Source organism: Macrobrachium nipponense, chromosome 34 (assembly GCF_015104395.2).
Source record: "Macrobrachium nipponense isolate FS-2020 chromosome 34, ASM1510439v2, whole genome shotgun sequence".
Lineage (NCBI taxonomy): Eukaryota > Metazoa > Arthropoda > Malacostraca > Decapoda > Palaemonidae > Macrobrachium > Macrobrachium nipponense.
The window spans coordinates 30,223,936-30,249,684 of record NC_061095.1 but is presented as its reverse complement, the minus strand read 5'-3'; the positions used below and the strand labels follow the sequence as shown (position 1 = coordinate 30,249,684).

Sequence of the window (25,749 nt, the reverse complement as noted above, 5' to 3'; positions counted from 1 at the left end):
CCCCAAAGATTGCCTCTTTGACGAGGGCGAGATCTTGCCGCTCATTCAGGGGGAGGGCCTCAAATGCAGTCCGCCCTTTGCCACCAAAATGCTTGCCAAGGACGAAAGCCACTTCCTGAGGGGTTGGATTGAAGTTCTTGAACACCTGCTCGACATGATTGAGCCAGGTGTTGGGTTTGCTATTGTCCCAAGTCCTAATAAGGGTGCCCATGCTGTGGAAGTGAGTGTGAAGGAGGGGGTGAAGGGGGCGTGGCACTCAGGGGTGCCAGAGTGGCACTCTGGACTGCCATAGCCAGTTGATGTACTCTCTCCACAGCTTCTCTTCTCTCTTGTACTTCTCTTTCTTTCTCCCTTTCAGCTGCTTGGAATTCTCTCTCAGCTGCCTGGAATGCTCATTTAGCTGTTTCTCTTTTCTCTTGGGCTTCTCTTTCAGCTGCTTCTCTTTTCTCTTGTGCTCTTTCTTGGGCTGCTTCCTTCATCTTATCGTTCACCCAATTTATCAGTTTTTCACCCTCCAGCCCCATGGCTCTTACGGCTTCAGTGAAGGCCCTGACTTCCTCCAGTGCTGCGTTACTGGCCATCTTCTCTGCAGTAAAACATTAGTAGTCTAGCCTGAGAATTAATAGGATGGAAGGCAGTCGCAAAACTGCAAATGTCGCCAGGGGTATGAGGAATACTCAACGCTATACCAGGGAAATAACAAGGATCCCTATGGCTGGAATATCTGCAAAAACAGACGAAATGACAGTCAAAAGCCTGACAATGTCCTCCACATCATGCGGAAATCTCACTCAGGTGACGTGGAAATAACAGTAAAACAAATTGTAAATGCCTCACGCAATTAGCGTGGGAAAGGGTAGTCTAATAGACTGTAAACAAAATCCACTCCGGTGAGGAAAGCTCATGCAGGCGACATGGAAATAATAGTAAATGAAGTGTAAATGCGTATTGCAGGTGCAGAAATTCATGCAAATGCTGTTGTAAATCAAGTTAGATCCCGGTAAATAACCGTGCACTAAGCTGCAATGGTCATTTAGATTAATACTATGTGTGGGTGGAATACTCAATGCCGATACTTAGCAAGATGGCCGTAAAATCCCTATAAATACAGTTACTACTGTAAAATCTCTGTAATTTACAGCTTGGTGGATACTCAATGCCAATAATTAATTTAGCAATAAATTTAGTAAACACGGAAACCTCAACACGAATACTGGTTTGTAAATAACAATAAAAAAAAGTCTTGCCACAAATTCACAGAAAACTCAACGTGAAAAGTCGTGGTTGAGCAAATGAATTATGTAAACATGGAAACCTCAACACGAATATGGCTTTGTAATGGGATCTGTAAATGCCAGTTTGGCTGGGTTGTAAATAACAACAAATAAAAGATTTGTTACCATGCATTCACGGAAAACTAAACATGAAAAGACGTGGTCCCTGCAGTTGATAAAATAAAAATGTATAAATGGGGTTTTTTTATTGTCTCGAGGACGAAGACAAACGGGATAGCAAAAAAAATAAATTTTCTTTGGTCTGTCTTACCCTTTCAACAGCTAGTAATGTTCAGAATTGTAATTTTACGCTAGTGTCGTAAACAATAAAGGGAAGAGGAAGAACCAGACTAAAAATTCTCTCACTGCTGCATAATTACAGACTCCACAGAACTCCCTATCATACCCTTTTATCAACCATACTTTCTCTCGCGAACTTACGATCTTCCAATTCTGCCAATTTAAATCCCCGGAGAATTTGGCCTTCACACAGATCGGCTAGATGGAAGAGGGGTGGGGGGAAATGGAGAGGATTCACACCTGGCCTTTATCCAAGGCATATTAGGGGAATTTAAGGAAAGTGAAAACCATATGGCTCTTGTGGAAAGCAATAAGTACTTGCCCATAATTATTATTTCTCTCTACACAGAATAAAAAACCCTTACCATTGATCTTCCTTATTCTGACATTGAATTAATTTTACACCAACACTTTGTTGTTCTTTTTACTTATTTACTCATCTGTTCTTTTGTTCATAAACGGGGCAATGGATAGGACTTGATTAGACAAGTGGCTAGGGATTTTTAATTCTCTTATCCTGTCTAGACCTGTGAGAGAGAGAGAGAGAGAGAGAGAGAGAGAGAGAGAGAGAGAGAGAGAGAGAGAGTGATGGGGGGGGGGATAATGCTCTCATCCAACAATGAAGGTGCTGATTCCTGTTGAAATCCTAGCTATATGAAATCTCTTTACACATTAGATTCGATGATTTACACTTGCAGTTCACGAAATATGGAATTTATTTTTGTTTTGAATTTACTACCTAAATACCTACGTATATGCTTCATGCAATAGTGCATAAAAATGAAGCTAAGGTTAAATTTCTCTCTCTCTAGTCTATCTGCCTGCACATGGTTCTGATATCTTCCTATCACTATTCTTAATGGCATTCAGATTTTATACACCCCTAACTAGAATACCTAGTTCTACACAAATAACTAGAAAATAAAATTTACCTTTTTTCTGTTGTGGGGAATTAGCAAACCTTGTTTTTTGCTTGCTCAAAAAATATTAAAAGGAATCCAGATTCGCTTCTTTCGTGATACCAGTTTAATGATTGCTACGACTGGAAATGAAAATTACATGAAACTGGGAATGGTCACCATTTTGTAATGAACTGTTCATTCCCCCCTTGAAACTGTACTCTTAACACTTAAAAATGGCCTTGCCTTGAGGGACAAGAGATACTACAAACAAAAATCTACAGCGGAAGGCCGATATTACTGAAAAAGGAGGAATTTACATAAACTCTGGACTTAAGTTTTAAATGAACTATATTTACATTAAGTTATGGTTAGGTCCAGGTGGTTGGTTGTCAGTCCACCGGAAACATGTGGCTGGGAAATGACGCAGACACGAAGATCAGAATTTGCGCAAAACTGGTTATTTCAATGCAAGTCTTATTCCAAAGGGTTCCCAATTTCTCCCACAATCAGTCATGGTGTTCGTCTGCAAAGAGATTGCATTTTAGCATCAGTACTAAGGTGAGGATCATGTGGGAAACGTTGCACACTACTTGCTCTTAGCATAAAAATATTACAGCCCACTCAAGGGGACATGAAATGACTGGGAGCTTACACAGAAAGGACTATTATGTTGCTTGAATTAACGAGGGGCGATGTTTACTAGCATCACTAGGGAATTAATCACAGCATTGAACCAAAATTGGGGAGTGAGAAGCTGAACAAAAAAGGGGGGAAATTCGCCTTGGAAGAATGGAAATGAATACAGACAAGGAGTAAAAACAGTTCACCGACTGCACTAAATTTACATCTCACAGTACCTGGAAATCTTGGGTATGTTAGTCTTCTCATTTGCTGAACACTTGTGGGATCTCCCAGAGGAGGCAGGGGAGCAAAAGGAGTGAAGTGGGGTCTGAAGGGCTTTAGAAAGTTCTGAGTGTCTGAGAGGGTCTGAGGCAGAGCTGCTGTGGCCCCGTTCTTTCAAAATCTCGCCTGGATAGGCCACACACTCATTCAGGGCCCCCTGTGGAGAGTAAATCCAGAGTGGCCAATAGGAGCAAAGGGGGGTTTAGAGAGAATGGAGGCATCCAGTTCACAGGGGCAACTTGTTTTTAGGCAAGGATGAATGATTCTGGTTGTAAAGAGGTCTTACTTTTCCTTGGTAACAATTTATATATATATATATATATATAATCTTATATATTATATTATAATATTTCAATATAATATTCATATAATATATAATATAATATATCTATATATATATTATATATCTCAAATATATATATTAATATTATTTATATATTATATAATATATATATATTAATATAATATATAAATTTTTTCTTATATAGTTAAATTAATTCAACAGTAGATGTACGTGACTTCATTAAATAAGCGAATATAAGCGAATACCACAGGAAAATGATAGGCAGAAATCCAAGCGCTTTCGTCTTTACTAAGACATTGTCAAGGAACAAATGAAATACTGTTGGAAAGAAAGTTATCAGGTAAACAAAAAGATCAAGAATAGCAGATGGTTAATTGTCAAAAGGGTAAAAATCAAGGATAATCCATATTGTGGCGAAGTGCCAAGTATCTGGTTACTACACTTACCATTCATTAATTGTTACCTCACAAAAGCCAGAGACCTGAACCCTCATCACAGGTACTAAACGACTGAATACTCTAAAGGCAACAGTGATCCCTTAACCAACTTACCAGTATTGCAGAAAATCAGACTAAATTCATCAAAACAGGTGTGAGGTAATCTTGTTAGTAATTTAATTAATCAAAGGGCATCACTCCATCAACAACTTTAAAAGTCTAAGTATTTCCCTGATTTCAGAAGTCTATGTAAGTACTTCCCTGGTTCCAAGTCACTTCAAGTTAATTGAAGGGAAACAGATCAATTACCACTCTATGTTTCTACCTAACATCAATATAATCATATGCAAATATACTGGTTAGAAATGAAAACACTTATAAAAATTTAAAAATATATTTCTTATTAAACTAAAAATTTATAAGTGAAATTCACAATATCAGGGAAAATTACTGTTACTTGAAAACAAAGTAAAGTTTAATTAATTCTTGAATCAATTAAGTAAAATGAAATCAAAATGAATTTATCACAAAATTCAAGAAAATTAATTCAATCAAAATTCAAAAGTGTTAGGCAATAATTGAAATTTGGAAATTAATTCACAAGTGCTAAACAACAATACAACTTGAAAAGAATTCTAAGTGTATGCAAATTAATTCACAAGTGTTAAATTAAATTAAATGGGCATCGATTAATTAATGAAAATCACTAAGTTAATTAAATTGTGAATGCAAATGAAAATACAGAAAAATGTGGAAACTACCAAAATTGCAAAAAGTATAAATCACACAGAATATAAAATAAAAAGACACACTTCAATAAGAAAATGGACAAATGCACAAAAATAAACACTTCAATAAGAAAATGAATAAATGCACAAAACATAAAATTCACTTCAAATGAAACACACACAAAAATTTCCAATTTGTAAAAATGTAAATCTTTTCACTCAAACCATCATAACCATTAGATATTAGTTTTTACCAAACCACTGTTACTATTAGTTATTAGTTTTCACCAAACCTTTGTAACAATCAGTTATTAGTTTTTACCTAACCACTGTTCCTATTAGTTATTAGTTGCAACTAATAAAAATATAACACACTTTACCTTTTTGGTATACCTATTTCTTTCTTTCTTTGCTGCAGCTTCTTTCACTTTCACAAAACCAGGCGCTGTTACACAACAATGTTTGTTCAGATTCCACAAAAAACACTAAATAACACTAAATAAACTCTAAGAAATATCAAATCTGTTAGTATCAGATATGGCAAGGCAGAGAGAGAGAGAGAGAGAGAGAGAGAGAGAGAGAGAGAGAGAGATGTAAACGCTTCGAGTATCTAAGATGCAATAAATTCTCTTCCTTTCGGAAGCTGGACAGTGGAGAGGACACAAAACGTTTTGGGCAATAATTCTTTCTAGAAGCTTCCATTATGACGCAACTTTACATACAAACTGTGAAATCTGCACGTGGCTTTGATCAAAGACATACGCGTACGAGACAAGTATACATTCATGTTCGTACCCGATCAAGACAGAAATTGAGCAATAATTCAGATTGACATGTTTTTAAAAACACAACGAAGACTCGAGCTCTCTTATCAAACATGTTGACAGATTAGGGAAGCAAACGGAGATCTCGGAGTTCCTCTAATCTCAAGGCGCTGACATAATAGGGAAACAATATTAGTTTCGAATGAGCAAAGCAAATCTCTCTCTTTTTCTACTACATTATATATCCTTTTACATTATGTTATGCGAAATCGGAACGCACATTTTAAACATCCTATCTCTAAGCTATCTAGGAATCTGAAAAAATGTTGCCAAAATCTTATACACAATATTTTATGCAGTCAAAGAGGGGATATATGTATTTTGACAGTAGCAATATATAATAATAATATAAAGGCATTGAGTTTAAATAAACCAAGACTTAAATTTAGAACATTTCATTATTTTACTTGATGAAACAAGATTCAATGATATTCCTTTTAACTGTATCATTACATGGGATTAAGTCTCTTGCCTTGACTCCAGTTAATAGGATGATCTAAATCTATCATATGTACGAATAATGCTTTCGATATTTGTCCAGTTCTCACAGAATATTGGTGCTGTTTGAGTCGTTGTGAAAGAGATTTACCGGTTTGTCGGTTTGTCCTTAATACACATTATCACACTTTTTGCAAGGAATTTCATATATGGAGCTGGGAAAATCATTAGGAGAATTTTTTATTACTAAACTCTTGACATTAATATTACTGAAAACAACATTTATGGTAAAAAGCTTTAAAATACTAGGAATTTCTAAGAACGTTTCATCATAAGGTAATTTTAGAATAGGGTAATTTTAGAATATGCTTACTAAATGCAAGTTTGACATCAGTTAAATAAAATGTTTTTCTAGCTCTTTTCCATGCCACATCTACAAAAGTCCCTGGGTATTTAAGTTTCAAGGCAATATCATAAATAGTTTTAATCTCGGCGTCAATAAACTGCAGGCTACAGACACGCAAAGCCCTTAGAAACATCCAGAAAAAACAGACTGTAACATTTTGATTTTGATTGGTGTAGTAATGAACAAAAGAGGCAATGTTCTAAAGGGTCCATAATAATAAAGTGTTAAAGAGTCCGTGTATAATTTTTAAGACTTTACAAAAAGCTTTCGAACCCTTCCCTAGGTTCATCTTCAGTCCAAATGAACACTTCGTTACAACATGAACAGAGGTAGATTTAAAAACAAGAGTCGTTCAAGATCGTTGACACCGGTCGTTAGCTCGTTAACGAGCTAACGACCGGTTTCAAGGATCTTGAACGACTCTTTGTTTTTAAATTTACCTCTGTACATGTAACTAATTGTTCATTTGGACTGAAGATGAACCCAGGGAAGGGTTCGAAAGCTTTTTGTAAAGTTTTAAAAATTATACACGGACTCTTAACACTGTATAATTGTGGACCCTTTAGAACATTATATATACTCTCGTGATAGAGAGCTTTTCCCTAATAAAAGAGACAATCTTAGTTGATTTTCTAAAGACTGAAAAGGTGAAATTTCTATCATTTCTATATCTTTCTTCCTCTACAGTAAATTTTATAGAATGGACTAAATTATTGCGATTAATAACGAATTCCTTGAGATTTTCGTGAAAATGCGAGAACAATGTATATGACAGGAATATCAAGTTTAGTGGCACAGGAAATCAAGAGATACAACTTGGAAATTGCTGGCTTGAGTGAAACTAGGAGCCTTGGATGATGAAAAGTAAGAATTGAAGATGTGTTGTTTATCTATTATGGTAAAGACCAGGGAGAACATGAGAGAGGTGTAGCAATAGCTTTGAGTAAGAGAGCTGAACAAATTTTGGAGCATTATGAATGTATTGATGAGAGAATAGTCACTTGCAGGTTGCGAGGTAAACATACAAACATCACCGTTATACAGGTGTATGCCCCTACTGAAGAGAGTGGAGAAGAAGAGAAGGATGAATTTTATGAAAAGCTAACTGGAGTTATACAGAGGGTTAGAAGACGTGATATGTTGTTGATGGGGGATTTTAACGCTTAAGTAGGAAGAGAGTATGATGGCTTTCAGGGAACAATTGGAAAATTTGGAATTGGAGTTAGAAATGATAATGGGAGAAGACTCTTAGAACTATGTGGTGCATCTGGGTTATCTATAACAAACACATATTTCAACCATAAATTAGAGCTCAAAACTACGTGGGTATCGCCAAATGGATTGGTACAAAATTTGATAGATTATGTTATTGTAAATCAGAAATGGAAGAAGTCAATACATATTAGACACCAGAAATTTTAGGGCCTGCCGTGTTCCTTCTGACCACAAACTTGTAATCTCCAAGATTAGAATAAAGTTAAAGGTCAATCAAGAAAAAAGGAGAAGTATAAAGTTTTATGTAGATAAGTTGAGAAATGAAAGAGTTAAACAACAGTATGAGGTGAACGTAGGAGGCAAATTTGCGGCATTAATTGGTTTGGAGAATATGAATATGGATTCAGAGGAATCCTGGGCAATATTAAGTTCAGATACTAAGGACGTAGCAACAGAGGTGTTAGGTTATAAGAGAAGTAACAGCAAACCTTGGTTCAGTGATGAAGCAAAAGTTTAAAGTGAAGAGCAACAAAGATTGAGAGTTCAAATGGACGATGAACAGGACCTAGAGAAGAAACAACAACTAAAAAGATGAAGAAATAGGAAACTGGGAGAACTAAGTGATAGGATGAAGCATGATGAAAACATGCTTTGGAAAGAAAGAGCTACCGAAGTTGAAGTAGCTATGGAAACTGGCGAGAGCAGGGCTATGTTTGCAGCTGTGAGATTCTTGAGGAACGCAAGCCAGAAAAAGTTTGGAGGGAGTGATGGCATGTTGGATGAAGATGGGAACTTGGTCACAGATGAAATGGAGAAAAAGACTCCAAAATGTTGGGACCACCGGTAGGGACGAGTGCATTGCAGATTTAAACGAGGCACTGGGCATACAAGAACAAGATATTAGTGCAGAAGAGGTGAAAGATGCCTTAAAATCTGTAAAAAATGGAATAACTGCTGGTGTGTGCGGGATAACTGCAGAGATGCTAAAAGCAGGAGGACGAAGGATGATAAGAGGCCTTAAGAGTTGTTTTTAGCATAGTTTGGAAAACAGAGGTGGTACCAAGTGATTGGAAAAAGGCAATTATGATACCAATATGTAAAAATAAGGGAAGCAAAAGGGAGTGTGGTAACTATCGGGGCATAAGTTTACTGTTAGTCCCAGGGAAGATATTCATGAGAGTAATACTTAACAGAATAAGACCATTCATGAGAGTAATACTTAACAGAATAAGACCATTCATGAGAGTAATACTTAACAGAATAAGACCTATAGTAGAAGAGAAACTTAGAGAACAGCAGTGTGGTTTTAGAAATGGAAGGTCAATAGTGGATCAAATCTTCACCTTAAGACAGATAATTGAGAAGAGATGGGAGTATGCAAAGCCAATATTCTGTGCTTTTATAGACTTGGAGAAAGCATGTGATTCAGTGTGGAGAGTGGCAGAACACTATGGTATACCACTGGAAGTGATGAGGATACTAAAGAACTGGTACCAAGGAGTGTGCAGCTGTGTACAGCTGGATAGACAGCAAAGTGACTGGTTTCCAGTTGGAAGTGGGCTAAGACAGGGATGTGTTATGTCACCCACCTTATTTAATGTATATACTGACCACATAATGAGAAGAGTGATGGAGAATGAAAACAGAATGGCTAATATTGGTGGATAAGTTTTTATGGATTTGGACTTTGCTGATGATGTTGCATTGGTTGCTGATACGTGGCTGGTGCTGTTAGGTATGGTAATGAGGATGGAGACAGAGACACAGAATTTTGGCTTGAACAACAGCACAAAGAAGAGTGAGTTCATGGTTGTGAGTAGTGATGCTGATGACCAAGGACATCCTGTAGTAGTTTTATCCTAAAATATGTATATTATGCCATAAATATTCTTTCAAAATCATCTTACAGTACAGGAAAATATCAGCACACGTAAAATGTATGCCTAGTGCATTACAGTATGCACGAAACAACGCGCAAAGTTATGTTACTCAAAAGAAAATGCTTGTCTGAATTATAGGGATACTGTACTACTTAGAGTAACAGATGTAGGCGGGTACTGTACATGATGGTGCAAGATGACTTTGAAATGATATTAAGGTGTTCTGGGATGATATTTTGAGGTATATTTTTGCTTGAACTGTCAAGTTGGGCGATAAACTGTTAAGATAGCCAGTTGTAAGTGTGTTAGGTGTGTAGGTACTTAAGAGTGTAATACGATAGTAATATAAGGTTACTGTCAGTGTTTTGGGGTGATAGATTGGTGTATAATTTTGTTTGAAATTCTATTAAATTCTTTTAGTATGATAATTTAAGGTATATTTTTGTTTTAATCAAATTAAGTAGTGAACTGTGAAAATTGGAAGTTATAAGCATTTTAATTTAAGTGGTACAGGGTATTTGGCAGTTATAAGCATTTTTAAAGGGGATTTTGCATTTTTGCAGTAGGTTCTGGAACCTATTCCCATGAAAAAGCGGGGATCATTGTATATGTTACTTTTCACTGATAAACAAGAAACTTGTAGAAATTAGCATTTTTAATTTTAACATTTTAAGTGCAGTGGGTCATATAAGGCGGAACTACTGTGGGTGCAGGTGGTGAAAAAAAAAAAGCAAGGCCCACTGATTGGGGTCACATCTGGCCCCATCATAATGTCTTAGTAGATTGATTTGGTAATTTATTTGCAAATATATTTAGGTAATAGAAATGATGAAAATATAAATGATAATGATAATCATAGTAGTAGTAGGTTTTATTCTTATCTATACTATAGTAACATCATTAAATGGCAATTAACTTTGCTTTTCATGAGAGAGGGCCACTCAAATAATTTGCACCCAGGCCCATAATGACCTAGTTCCGCCACTGGGTGGGAAATACAGTAAACACTGTCATGCAGTGGAATAACCATGTTTTGTTATTTCAAATTTCAGGAAAAGTTGGATTTCTAAGTGAAAATCGTCGTCTCAATGTAGCAGTCACCAGAGCACGCCGCCACTTGTGTATTGTTGGTGATAGTGAAACCGTTACCAGACATACTTTTTTGAAGACTTTGATAAATTACCTATGTGAGCATGGTATTGTTAGAAGTGCTCATGAATTCCAGAATGGTAAGAAAATATTATGTCCATTTGTCATATATGTATATTTCTTTTCAATTCCTTGATCATCCTTAAAACTTTTAAAAGGTCACTGTATTTTGAGTGCTTCAAAAATCTTCCCATAAGATAATAGAATGTAGGTCCAAGTATAGAGATAAATATTTGGCTTCGACCTCTTTTCTTGGCAGTATTCACCTTACAATAGCATATTCTAACTTTTGGTACAAGGCTTGAAGTAGATTACATGAGGAGCTGCAAGTGTATCTCATTGTAACTGGGTGATGTTCTTTGAATTGAAAGTTAGGAAGGCTTCAAAGACAATACATACACTAAAATTCTGTGGCATTTGGGTTTACGTATTTCTATAAAAGTGCTACAGAAATTTAACATTGCTAGTGAAATAGCTGTAGTAATGACTACTATTTCTAAGCAGAGAAATATACAGATTTTAGGATACGTAGTTTTGTATTCTCTTGTTCTTCATGTGATTTCATGACTAGAGACTGTGTTCAATTGGGTTTGGTATCCATAAAAACAGGGTTGGGTAACATAGCATAGCACCATCTAACATCATACATTCTTTACATTAATTGATAATAATAAAATTACTGTGTATACTACTTAATTTGGAATGATAACAAAAAGAAATTGGTAATTTTTAACAAAAATGTGCTGCCTTGTATTTCAGAAAGCACAGATTATTTCACGCAGAGTATTTCTTACACTGATTTTGTGTACTTATATCTCCACTGGCCTTGATTCATGTAAAGTCCTTAGTTTCTTCACATGTCCGTACTAATTTGTGTAGTGCATATAGGTCAGAACATTTTTTGGACACATATTTTGGCGACATTTTCCATTATGCCAGATGAAAAAGTAGTGACTCTTATAGTAGACACTTAAGGAATGTTCTTGTTATATTTCTCATAACTGAGGACCATTTAGTACACTTATATTTTTCATAACTTGAAATTTTTTATTGTGATATAGTAAATAGGTGTGTATTTAATAGCATACATTTCTCATTTTTGCAATTTAACAACAATTGGGTTCATACTTAGTTGTAGGAAAATATTTGTGCTAATTTACAGTATGAATTGTGTAAACTTCATACCCATCCATGTTAATAGTAACATCATTAAGAAGCTGCTCAGTACTTAGGAAGTTTGTTCAATCTTTAATAGTACTTAGGATTTACATAGTATATGATTTCCTTACGGTTGAGGAATTTCATTAGTAAATCTGCTTGCCATTTCCCAGTTACCACATGGAATTACTGATGCCATTGAGAATTTTTTTTTAGTTTTTCGTCTTTGTTTCATATGAGAAAAAATACTTGAGATTGGTATACAGAGGCATACTAACAATGCAATTCATTCACCAAATATTATTCTCATTTGATGATTGCAATGCCACAGTGTAAGAATATCTTGAAAATGAGTTCTAGAATATCGAAAATGAAGTGAATATTATAGCTATTAATAGGCATAAATATCAAGTTGAAGAAGTTCCATTAACAACGCATGTTTCCCGAGAGAAAACAAGCCCTTGGTTACTATCATATTCAGCTCTTAATTCCAGGATCAGTGATAAACTCAGTTTAAAACACTCATGCATTAGAGTAGTATTAGCCCTTGTGTATACCTGTGCAAAATGCTTATGAGCAACTTGTCAAACATAATCTTTGCACTACATCAGTTATTTTTACTTTGCATGCTTTCTGTGGTCTCCTGAATACTAAGGCCCCTATGTTTCAATAAATTTTGTGCCATAGCAGGTTTGTAGAAATGACAATAATAGTTTTGCTTGTTTTTACTGGAACATTTTTTTACCTCTGGCAGAAGATATTGGCATTTTCCTTGGTCATTTATCATTCATCAAACCTGGATGGCTAGTTGTTTTCCACAATCTTCTAGTTTTATCTAGTTTTAGCACAAGCGCACTCTCAGGATGTTAGCTTATGTGTTTATTTCTTGATATGGGCCTGTACAAATGATTCCTTACCTATTTTGCCCTTGAGCGCTTCACCTGCCTTGGCAGTTCTTCGCTCTAGCTGGGCATTCTTCTCATCCTCCTACCTGAATAGCAACTCAGGCTAATTATTGGTTTATTATGAAACAAATGAATTTTTATAACAAAAAGTTGTTTTCCACACAGATTCAGTCTTTTAGTTCTGACATATACAAACTCCTGCATAATAGACTGAGGATGATAGCTTATACTAAGGGCTTGGCAGTGTGTATGCATCAACACTGACTTTTTTAGCTACTGTCTTTTGTTTTTAAGATGAGTTTACATGTGTACAGGGGAACTGGATGCTGTGAATTTAAGACTAATTATGATTGAAGGGTTAGTATGACAAATTGGTCATGTTATGAAAACCTCATTTTCATACAATCAACTTACCTGTCAGATATATACATAGCTAAGACTCCGTCGTCCCCGACAGAAATTCAAATTTCGCGCCACTCGCTACAGGTAGGTCAGGTGATCTACCGGCCTGCCCTGGGTGGCAGGACTAGGAACCATCCCCGTTTTCTTTCATATTTTCTCTGTCGCCGGTGGTATCAACATTGTTGCTATTACCTCCTGACTTAGATTCATATTTCATCCTTTGATCATCGTTTTTCGGCTTTTTGGTGACGTATCTGGATCGTGTTTTGGCATTCGCTACTGTGGACTGTTTTTGGAATAACTCTTTTGGATTTTTCTCAGTATGTCTGATTCAAATGTGAGTGTGAGAATGTGTGTGAATGTAGGCTGCAGGGTGAGGATACCGAAAGCTTCGGTTGATCCTCACACTGTATGCCGTAAATGTAGGGGGGTTCAGTGTTCTGCTATTAATACTTGTAAGGAATGCGAGGGATTGAATGCAGAAGAGTGGAAGACTTTGACTTCTTATTTGAAGAAGTTAGAGAGGGATAGAGTTAGACGGCTGAAAGGTGTGAGTTCAAGGCCTATTGAGCCTTTCACGGATAATTCTAATCCTACTGATGTAGATTCTCCCTATATATCTCATTCTCAGAGTGTTTTTTCGGATTCGGCAATCGGAAATCGCCAATCTGAAAGCTACTATTAGAGACATGAAGTCCAAGATGGCTGACTTCAAAGGTTAAGGCTAGTGAAAGTGAGCATTTCAGTGAAGTGAGTTCTCCCAGTGTTGTGGAGGGGGCGTTTGATCGTCCCTGCGACGCTCCCAGGCCTAGACCTCTTCCAAGCTCCCATGCCCAGAGGAGAAGGAAAGTCGAAAGCCTTAAGGAGGTCGTGGGGAATCCCCAACGGTCAGACGTCCCTTCAGCTAGCTCTGCTTCATGGCAGGCGGCTCAAGGGCGCTATAGAAAAAGCGTCCTTCGCGAGTGTTTCTCGTCCTCTCCCTCTCCCTCACCTAAACGAGGGTGGAAGGAGTCGAACTTGTCGAGACCGCTGAAGCGTCATATGAAGCCTGACATAGATTCGAGCCAGAGCGCTTCTCAGATGACGCTCCTTCTTCTATTAAGAAAGCGAAGGTGGCGTCAGCGTCACCTGACGCGTACGCGGAAGTACCCTTTCATTCTTCTCCCCCGAGTGATGACGAAAGGCGTCATGCACTGGACGTGGGAGAAGGCGTCAAGAAAAGATAATTATGGCAGTTCAAGAACAACTGTCATCTCTTGTGGGAGTTTTAGCGCCCCGTCGGAAGGACGTGACGCTTCCAATTAAGAAGTCTCGTCCTCTCTCACCTGCTCAACGAGAAGCGTCAGACAGACGTGAAGCTGCTAAACGTCTTGCAGAAGCTTCGAGTTCGAGAGCTAGAACGGGGGCTTACGAGAGTTTCGTAACGCCAGAGAGACGTAAGACGTCTTTTAGACGTGAAGCGTCATTGAAAGCGGATCTTAGACGTGACGCTCCGTCCAAGTAGGACGCCTTTGGAGAGCGGAGCGTCTTCCAGGCGCGAAGCGTCATCAAGACGTCAGCAAGAGACGTCAGCCAGGACGCTTGGCGAACGGGAAGCGTCATACAAGCGGGAAGCGTCTTCTAAAGTTCAAGAGAAGCCGGAGCTTGTGACGCCTTCCAAGTCTTTTAGAGCGGGAAAGAGGAAGGATTATCATTCCCTTAGCCCCTCTCCTATTAGGAGTTTGTCTCCTCCAGAAGAGGAACGTTCGGAAAGGAGAACGGAGGCTCATATAGATCCCGAGTTGGAGGGAAAAACTCGGATGATGAATATCATGGAAGAGAGGGTCTGTCTAACTATAAGGAGTTTTTGACTTACCCTGCTTTCTTGAGGAGTATGGAGACGAGTTGACTCCTGCCGCTCCTCCTTCTCCGCGCTCGCTCTTTTCCAGTGCTAAGACGAAGAAGCCTTCGTCTTTTCTCAAAAATGAAACCCACCATCTCGATGAAGGGCATTACAATCCTTAGACTCATGGATGAAGTCTAAGAAAGACTTAGTCAGGACAGTCTTTTGCATGCCTCCAGCAAGATTAGCTGGGAAAAGAGGCATCTGGTATCAGACGGGAGAGAATATGGGTATCGCTCTCCCTTCTACAACAGAGGCAGATTTTTCGACCTTAGTTGACGCTTCACGTCGACAAAGTCTCAATTCAGCACGAATTACGTGGGGAATTTCGGAACTGGATCATCTCCTCAAGGGACTCTTTCATTTATTGGAAGTCTTCAACTTCTTAGATTGGTCCCTTGGGGTGATGTCCAAGAAAGCCCATGATTCGGAAGGAATCGAACCTGAAGCTCTGTTATGCATTTTGTCTTGCATTGACAAAGCGGTACAGGATGGATCTTTTGAAATCTCCTCATTGTTTGGAGCAGGTCTTTTAAAGAAAAGGACGGTATATGGCGCCTTCTTAACAAAGGCAGTCTCTCATGCTCAGAGGGCAGCTCTACTGTATTCGCCTCTATCTGACTTTTTGTTCCCTTCTCAGTTAGTGAAGGACATTGCTCACTCTTTAACTGAGAAGGCGACTCAGGATCTTCTGACGCAGTCAGCTAGGAAGAAGAAACCTGTTTCTGCATCTGACAAGAAAGGACCTAGTACATCAGTGCAGCCCTTTCGAGGTGGTCCGACCTCCAGACCTCCCGCAAGAAGGAAGGCTCCGGAGAAGAGAGGTAGGTCTGCCTTTCGTCCCTTTAAAAAGGGAAAATGAAACATCTCTCCTCCAAGCACCAGTAGGTGCCAGGCTCCTGGGATTTGTGGAGGCCTGGACACTGATAAAAAACGCAGACGCGGTGCTTCATTGGCTATCATAAGGAAGGGATATCGTATCCCTTTCCTGAACACTCCTCCCCTAACGTCAATACCAAGGGAACTATCAGCCAAGTACAAGGATCCTGTGCTGAGGGATACTCTTCGATCGATGGTGGAACAAATGTGGGACAAGAGAGCGATAGAACTAGTACTGGATCAAAACTCCCCGGGGTTTTACAATCGCCTTTTTCTAGTTGCGAAAGCCTCGGGAGGCTGGAGACCAGTACTGGACGTCAGCTCTCTGAACAAATTTGTTCAGAAGGAGAAGTTCTCCATGGAGACTTCTGCTTCAGTCCTAGCGTCATTACGACAAGGAGATTGGATGGTGTCTCTAGATCTCCAGGACGCCTACTTTCACGTCCCGATCCACCCTTCATCGAAGAAGTACCTCCGTTTCATGACGGGGGGTGGAAGGTATCTTTCAGTTCAGAGCCTTGTGTTTCGGCCTGTCCACAGCTCCTCAGGTCTTCACAAGCCTGATGAAGAATGTGGCGAGGTTTCTTCACCTCAAAGGAGTAAATGTCTCTCTGTATCTGGACGACTGGCTCATCAGGGCCAGATCAGAGAGACAGTGCTTGGAGGACCTAAAGTTAACTCTAGATTTGATCAAAGCGTTGGGATTGCTCGTGAACCTCGAGAAGTCGCAGCTGACCCCCAGACAAGACCTAGTCTATCTGGGGATTCGGATGGATTCTCGGGGTTTTCGAGTATTTCCTTCGCAAGAGAGAATCGCAAAAGGTTTGCGGATAGTCTCTCTTCTTCTTAGGGAAGGAACATACGTCGGCGAGGGAATGGTTGAGCCTTCTAGGGACCCTCCTCGCTATCGAACAGTTCTTCCCACTAGGAAGACTGCATTTACGTCCGCTTCAATTCTTCCTCAAGAAGTCTTGGAGCTGGAAAACCGGACAGCTTTCGGACGTATTTCCCATTCCAGTGGAGATAAGATCGCACCTGGAATGGTGGTTGCCCCCTCTGGAAGAGAACAAAGGGATCTCTCTAAAACACAGAACCCAGACCTAGTGTTGTACTCCGACGCGTCGGAGAAAGGTTGGGGAGCGACATTAGGCTCAGAAGAGGTGTCAGGCACCTGGGAACCAGCACAGGTGACTTGGCACATAAACTGCAAAGAGCTCTTCGCCGTACATCTGGCTTTGAAGAGCCTAGAACCTCTGGTGTCAAACAAGGTAGTGCAAGTAAACGTGGACAACACCACCGCACTTGCCTACATTCGGAAACAGGGAGGGACGCACTCCTCGTTCCTTTACGAGCTGACGAGAGACCTATTACTTTGGACGTCTCACAGGAACATCTCCCTACTGACAAGGTTTGTACAGGGAGTAAAGAATGTGAGGGCGGACAGGCTCAGCAGGAGGAACCAGGTCCTTCATACAGAATGGACACTACACGAGGGAGTGTGTCTCGATCTCTGGTCTCTGTGGGGGACTCCTCATGTGGATCTCTTCGCAACATTCATTTCAAAAAGGCTCCCAGTGTTTTGCTCGGTCGTGGAAGATCCAAGAGCACTTATGGTAGACGCCTTCCTGCTAAATTGGTCTCGAGTAGACGTTTATGCTTTTCCCCCATTCAAAATCCTGGGGTTAGTAATGAAAAAGTTTGTGGCGTCAAAGGAGACGAGGATGACGTTAATAGCCCCCTTTTGGCCGGCCCAGGAATGGTTCACGGAGGTGGTAGAGTGGATCGTAGACTTTCCAAGATCCCTACCAAAAAGGACGGATCTTCTCAGACAACCACACTTCAAGAGGTACCATCAAAACCTCCCGCTCTCGCTCTGACTGCCTTTCGACTATCGAAAGACTTGTCAGAGCGAGAGGCTTTTCTCGCGAAGTGGCAAGCGCGATCGCGAGAGCACGCAGAACCTCCACTACGAAAGTATACCAATCGAAGTGGGAGGTATTTAGAAGGTGGTGTAGATCCAAGAAGTTGTCCTCCTCCACTACCTCTATAGCGGAAATTGCTGATTTCCTGCTATTCCTGAGAGAAAAATCTCATCTAGCCGTATCCACAATAAAGGGATACAGAAGTATGCTCTCGGCTGTATTCAGGAACAGAGGATTAGATCGGGCAGATAATAAAGATCTCCACGATCTCATAAGGTCTTTTGAGACTTCAAAGTCTAAGGAACCAGTACCTCCGAACTGGAACCTAGACGTAGTCCTCAAGTATCTGTCATCGGAAAGATTCGAACCTCCTCATCTGGCATCGTTTAGAGACATAACCAGAAAATGCCTATTCCTATTATCTTTAGCTACGGCAAAGAGAATTAGTGAATTACATGCTCTGCAGGATAAAGTAGGATTCAAGGAGACTCGGCTATTTGCTCGTTTAAGACCCTGTTTTTAGCGAAAAAACGAGAATCCACTACGAATCCCTGGCCTAAGTCATTCGAAGTCAAAGGACTGTCGAGTCTCGTAGGCAGAGAAGCAGAGAGGTCTCTATGCCCTGTTAGAGCTCTGAAGTTCTACCTTCAGAGAAAGCATCAGATGGGAGGTTCTAGACAAGGTCTTTGGTGCGCGGTAAAAGACCCCACAAAAGACTAATGTCCAAGAATGCGCTGGCATTCTTTGTAAGAAACGTCATTGCAGACGCTCATAAGGCCTGTCCTGACGAACAGTTACAACTGTTGAGGGTTAAAAGCTCATGAAGTGAGAGCCCTATAGCGACGTCTCTCTCGTTTCAGAAGAATATGTCGCTTAAAAACATCATAGATACGACATATTGGAGATGCAACTCAGTATTTGCATCTCATTACTTGAAAGACGTGCGTGTGACATATGAGAAGTGTTTTTCTCTAGGTCCTTTCGTATCGGCAGATACGATTCTGGGTACGGGAGCCGACACCAATCCTTAAATGTATATACTTTTCTCTTTTTGGATATGGTCGAGAGTCTCTTCGAACAATATGGAGGACTTAGGCTCGCACGGGCGGCCGTCTATGTTGTTCAGTAAGAGAATTCTTGTCATATCCAATTAGTTGAGTATAATTTTTTTTTTGAAAATTATGTATGTGGTGCGTAGTGGTTTTGAGTTACGGTTGTTGTGACGAGTTCGGGGATAACTCGTAACAATCCTTAGTTCTAACATATGGTTAGGATCAGGTGGTCGGGATTGGTTGTGTGCTCCTTCATAAGGTGTATTGTCATATAAGTGGATCAGCACCCATTGACAAAGTCCTTTTAGGCTCTGCCGAGTAAGCGGATAAGACCCCATCGGCAGACCCACAAGAACTCTTGGCCATAGATCATATATCTCGCTAAAGTTTTCTTGAGGTGATGCAGACTACTGGGCAAACACCCACGAAGTCTACCACCTATCAGGTAGGAACCAAGGTTTTATTTTGTTTATACCTACAACATATGTTGTTTAACTGTCTATTCCATATAGAAGCTGTCTCTTACCCTCCACCGAAGGGGTGGCCAATCAGCTATGTATATATCTGACAGGTAAGTTGATTGTATGAAAATGATATTGTTATGTTACAATAAAGTTTCATACATACTTACCTGGCAGATATATACAATTAAAGGCCCACCCAGCCTCCCCGCAGGAGACAGGTGGAAGAGAGAAAATATGATAGAAAACGGGGATGGTTCCTAGTCCTGCCACCCAGGGCAGGCCGGTAGATCACCTGACCTACCTGTAGCGAGTGGCGCGAAATTTGAATTTCTGTCGGGGACGACGGAGTCTTAGCTATGTATATATCTGCCAGGTAAGTATGTATGAAACTTTATTGTAACATAACAATATCATGTTTTATGAATCTATGACATCATAACAGTATTTTTGTTATTTTCTCAGCTTTGCCTAATATCATAAATGGTTTGTAATGTGTTTACTTTTTATCGTTGTTGATAATGTTACTCATAGAAGAGCGCTTCCTAATGTAGCATTAAACTTCATGGCTGAACTACAAGGCATTTTGACTTCATCAGAGCATATCACAACAGTACCAAATTAAAATGTCAGTCTTGTGATTTTCAAAGACATTTACAATCCATGAACTTTTTAATGTTGGTCTTTTATCACCACTAAAAGTTCTGCAGTGGTTAGCCTTGCTATTCAGAGAAAGTGCAGTATCATTATCTTTAGTTCCTACCCAGTTTAAAATTAACGGAAACAATTAAGTAGCTTAATTAGCTAAATAGGCAGGAATAAATTGGACTCCTTGGCAGTGTGCTGTTCCAGTGTTCCATATCATGGATATTTCCATTTATTTCAAAATGTCTTTAAGTATAAAGGAGGAAGAATGGCATGAAGTAGTTGCAAATATGAAAGAAATTACTCAAAATATTCATTCTTGGGATTAAAAAAAATATAATGAAAAGGAAACGGAAAGCCATACTGTGTACGTAATCTTTTTTTTACTTTTATCTGCCAAATGGCTGGAGGAAATCATCCTTTTTGTGGTGGATGCCTGATTTTGTTGACTGTTAACCGTTTGCTGGTCAAATGATGCAGTCTCCAGCTGAAATGTTGAATCTTGTTAACAAGGTACAGGCCGACCCCGGTTATTGGCGGGGGTTCTGATCTGATGGCTTGATGATAAACAAAATTTGCCAATAACCAAAACTCTACGATTTTTGGCGGCTATTGACGCTGATAACTGCATTTTGGTGTTGATAACCGGTTAATGGCGCCTCTGTTAGATATGTATCAGCACCAATATTCTATTATCGGCGTTGATAACCTGATATCGGCCCATTTCAGCCACTAAACAAGCCCGATGACCAAGGCCACCGATAACTGGGGACTGCCTGTATAGTTAACTGGCAAAGCTGGGCATGAGGAGTTACGGATATTAACCCTCCAACCTTGCCCAAACCTCTCCATTTCCCTCTTTTCATTTTGGCCATCATCCTGAGGGGAACCATCTGCTCTCTGTCATCTCTGTGCACTCATTGGATTTTGGGTTTGTATGAGTACCTTGCTACCCTTGCTCTTTGCCTACTGTTTTGTGCCCTGTGCCTTGGTTCTGTTTTTCTTTCAAGATAGTGAAAAGACATGACAAACACTGGTGCTGGAGCATTAGGTGACCAAGTGGTCACTTCATGTCTCCCTTGTCGGTGGAACTGCATAGTTTTTTCTTTATGTAGGGGAAGCGATTGTATTTGATCCCTGACCTATGATTTATGCACTTCCTGGTCCTCTCATCATTGGGAGAAGTATGGTAAGAGGAGAAAGGACAGAAAGCACTCGCCAGTTTCTTCAGGGGATAATGCTGCTCCTATGACTGCTGAAACCGTCCAGCTCTTTATTGTATTCAATTGCCATCCATTTTCCTCCAACTCCTGGGTTTTCCCCTCCTAGGAGGTTTGGCTCCCCAAAGTACCACAAACTCGTTCATCCCTCACCTGAGGACAAGGAAGCCGATAGTCTTCCATAAAATATCTTCATAAAATCTGGCCTACCCTAACAAGTCAGGTAGTCCATCACTAGCATCGCTTATGTGTCAGCTGTTGTGTCTGTAGTTACTGTGTTTGCTTCGTTTGCTGCAGGGGATTCTCCAATGGCAGTAGTGCTGCCAGTGGCTGACTTTGCAATTGTTCAAACTTTTACACCAGCCTCAACCAGCCTTTGAAGTTGAGGGCAAGCCGAAAATTTCAGGGGATAAGAAAGAAGAATTCATCATCTCTGTCTTCCTTGTTGCCATCTTTGTCTTCATCTACATAGCTGTTATCCTCCTCCTCATCCCTGGACTACCTTCCTCCATGCAGGAGACAGAAGGGGAAGTCCAGGGCCTTACATAAGAAGTCCAGGAGGGTGTCTCTCTTTTGCTCTTCATTGTGTTAGGGGAGCAAGGAATCATTGCACCTCAGGCAGGGTTATCACCACCATGTATGCCCACTTGGATGTGAGGACCTCCCACCCTTACCTTCTTGGCAAACCAAGTCACCAACCAGTGGACGAAACTGGTTCTTTGCAAGAGAAATAATATATTCTCCTTGTTCTCCAGGCAGGTGTTCAATAAGAGTATCCTCTCAATGAGGAACAGCTCAATGCTGGGCTCACCTCTTCGCTCTCCTCTGGGGAAGGTAGAGACAATGATTGCGCTAATGACAGAGGACTACTGTGACCCCATCATCAGTCTTACAGTGTTTTTCAAACTCCCATATGGGGCCAAGGCAGTGGCACTAAACCTTCGGGTTTAGCAAAGTTCCTCCACTTCTAATGTGCAAAGAAGCCTGCTTTTCAGAAACCCAAGCACAAAGACGAGTCTTCTGCCTGATTTAGGTAAATGATGAAGTCTTCCCAAACTTTTCATAACCCCTTTCTCTGGCTCATCCAGGAAGGGTCACCAATGTAAGAAAGGAAGAGGTCACTGAGAGTGGTGATCCCCTTCCTCTGCTGCCACTAAAATTTTAATTATTGTTAATTTTAACACTCACCCCATCAGCAGGTGACCTGAGCCTGTCATTTCCAACGCCTTTTCACTATGGCTTCCCCAAATGAATGTTTAGCATTCTACGAAAGTGCTTGAGGATTTATCTAAGAAATTACTGCTTATCACACAAAAATGCACGAACACACTCCACACACCACACCCATGGTATTTTTGGTCAACTTTGACTCTACCGAAATGGTCGAAAAACGCAATTGTAAGCTAAAACGCTTATATTCTAGTAATATTCAAGCATTTACCTTCATTTTGCAACAAATTGGAAGTCTCTAGCACAATATTTCGATTTATGGTGAATTTATGAAAAAAATAACATTTTCTTTACGTCCGCTCTTGTTTAACTCTTCCGAAAAAAATCATAACGTGCGATTGTGGTAATGTTTGCACCATTTTAAATTAGCCGTTACATAAAGTTTTATATATGAAAATGTGCGCAATTTCATGTAGAATACAACAAATAATAATTGAAGGTTGTAGCTTTTCTCATTTTGAAATAATTTGCATATAAATCACGATAAATAAAAAAAACCACGTTCGGTCAACTTTGACACTACCGAAATGGTCGAAAAAAAACAAAAAACGCAATTGTAAGCTAAAACTCTTACAGTCTAGTAATATTCAGTCATTTATCTTCATCTTGAAACAAATTCGAAGTCTCTAGCAAAATATTTAGATTTATGGTGAATTTAAAAAAAAATCTTTCCTTCCCTCCGCGCGCGGATTCTCCGCCACAAATCTCTGAAATGCGTACATACCATTCTCGGAATATTTGCTCCATTTCATTAGGCATTTCATTAGAGTTTTATATATGAAAATGTGCGCAATTTCATGTAGAATAAAACGAAAAATATTTGAAGGTTGTAGCTTTTCTTATTTTCGAAATAATTGCATATAAAAGGGATTTTGACGTAGGAAAAATCTATTTCTGGGCGAGGAAGCCGTGTCGCCCAGTGAAATATGTCTGCTTTAGCACTATTTCTAGTAAAATATTGCTATAATACCAGAGAACTGCTAAATTGGACATGTCAGAAGCCTCTGACTCGCTCACCTATACAAAAGGTGTCGGTATAAAACTGGGGCGAGTGTTAAACACTACCACAGCAACCCCTCCAATTAGCCTTTTCCTCATCAAAAGACCCTAAATACGGGGAGCCGACCATAGGTCACACCTAGCTACCCCGTTGAAGGCGGCTGTGACGTCATACTTATCGATAGCAATGAAGCTTGGTGCAACTGCAAGGGGAGGGAAAAAACAGGGGGGGATTTCACTGGGCGACACGGCTTTCCTCGCCCAGAAATAGATTTTTCCTACGTCAAAATCCCTTTTCTGGGCTCAGCCGTTGTCGCTCCCGTGAAATTGTACCAGAGAAACACCAAGCTACATCACTCTGAAATGAAACAGAATATTAAATTTGTATAAACTAACACCATAGACCAAGTGAAATAGCAAAGAGATTTGCTGCGATAGGTAGGATGTTAATAAAACTGGCATAATGGAAAATATTCATATGACACAAGGACAGTACTATTTGATGTTGCAAGGAGACACTGACCTCACCTACAGCTATTGCCTGATATTTAAGATCCTCCAAGGACTTAAGGTAAAGCTTTGGAAAACCCAGTGCGACTGCCGACCAGTATATTTCTTCAGATCATCAAAGTTCATATATTTGAAGAAATTTACAGAAGTTGTTATAGCCCGAATAGCACGCGCTTTGGGAAAGGACCTGGGCTGACTTCCTTGGTAAAATACAAAAACTGCTGCGTAATGCCCTTTAGGGATATGGTACCACCACCGCCCCACATGAAAAGGAGGGGGGGGGGGGGGGGCCTTCGGAAAGGGTAGATGTGCTAGATAAATAGTACCTTAGGGGTTTTTTAACAGTACATAAAGATGGATGTTGCGGAAGCGGAACAACCTTCCAAGGGGATCGCCTTACCAAAGGGTTCTCATTCTTAGCCATAAAATAATTATTTGGTGAAAGCAACACGTAACCCGAGGAAGGAATTCTATATGCCATTGGCCACTAGATATGATGACATCTGCGATGTTCTGGCACCTGAAGCCAGACTTAATAAAAACAGTGCCTTACGCAAAGGGTTTGGTTTGGCAATCACATTTGAAGTTGTCTGTTTTAGAGTCTAACCTGAGACCATCGTTAAGAAACCATGACACTGACGACGGCCTTTGAATGGGCCGCAGGTGTGCACAAGCCCTTGGGATTGAGGTGAAATAAGACTCAGTTAGATTATACCAAACCCGAGAAGAAAATCTTTTTTTCGGAGCTGACTTAGTGGTTGTTATTGTGGCAACTGCCAAAGCCTTGTTCGAATAAAGGCCTGAAGAATGTTATAGTCACGTTCATTGTCATTACTTTGACATTGATTTCCTGAGAAATGTAGGCAATTGTTTAACTGCTGAATCATACTGGCGAAGTGTAGATTCTCTTTGTCTGACTCCAAGAACAGAATGTTCTGTGGATCAATGTCCCCTACCCTCCTACCTGCAAACTTCATGAAATCCATAAAGATAGGGTTTTGTGAAGACCTGAGGAATCGAACACAGTCACCGTTTGAACTTGTTGCGTCAGCCTCAAGCCCGGGAGAGGGTGTGAGGATGAAGACCTAGTTCTAGGAGAAGGAGAAACCAATTGTTCTTGGGCCAGTAAGGAGCTATGAGAGCCACCTGACCTTTGAAGGATTTCAACTTGTGCAACACCTTCAGGAGAGGGTTCACTGGAGGGAATAAATAAACCTCCCTCCACTGGTTCCAATCTATACTCAGGGCGTCCGTAGCGTATGCATTCTAGAGGGTCCATACTTTGGGCTACGTAAACAAGGCAGCTTGTGGTTTGCCCCTGTAGCGAACATATCTACTTTCAGACCCGGTACTCTCCTACAAACCCTCTCGAAGGGTTCCTGGTCCAGTGACCATTCTGGCTCCAGGGGGACTGACCGGGACAATGCGTCTGCTACTACATGTGGGACTCCTGCCAGATGGGTAGCCGATAGATGCCAGGTGTTCTTGTCAGTTAGAGAAAAAATTGCTATCACCCTGTGGTTCACATGACTTGACTTGGACCACTGTGTTTTATACCATGTATCACTACTGCACTGTCGAGAGCCAATCTGATATGAGTCTCCTCCGGAGGACGGAGCTTCTTTTAAGGTCAGAAACACTGCCATAGCTTCCAGGATGTTGATGTGAAGCTTTTGGAACTGAGGTGGCCAAGTTCCCTGAACCTTGTCGTGCTGTGAATAACC

The 25,749-nt window shown here is 40.2% G+C and overlaps 1 protein-coding gene across 1 annotated transcript in view; it reads left to right on the top strand.

Moving 5' to 3' along the window:
* The window catches only part of LOC135208074 (DNA-binding protein SMUBP-2-like), a gene marked incomplete in the record, with an annotated part of 738,222 nt that overhangs the window by 618,803 nt on the left and 93,670 nt on the right, over positions 1–25,749 (top strand). The window contains 1 exon segment of the mRNA XM_064240222.1: positions 10,664–10,840. Coding sequence (XP_064096292.1) covers positions 10,664–10,840 — 177 coding nt within the window.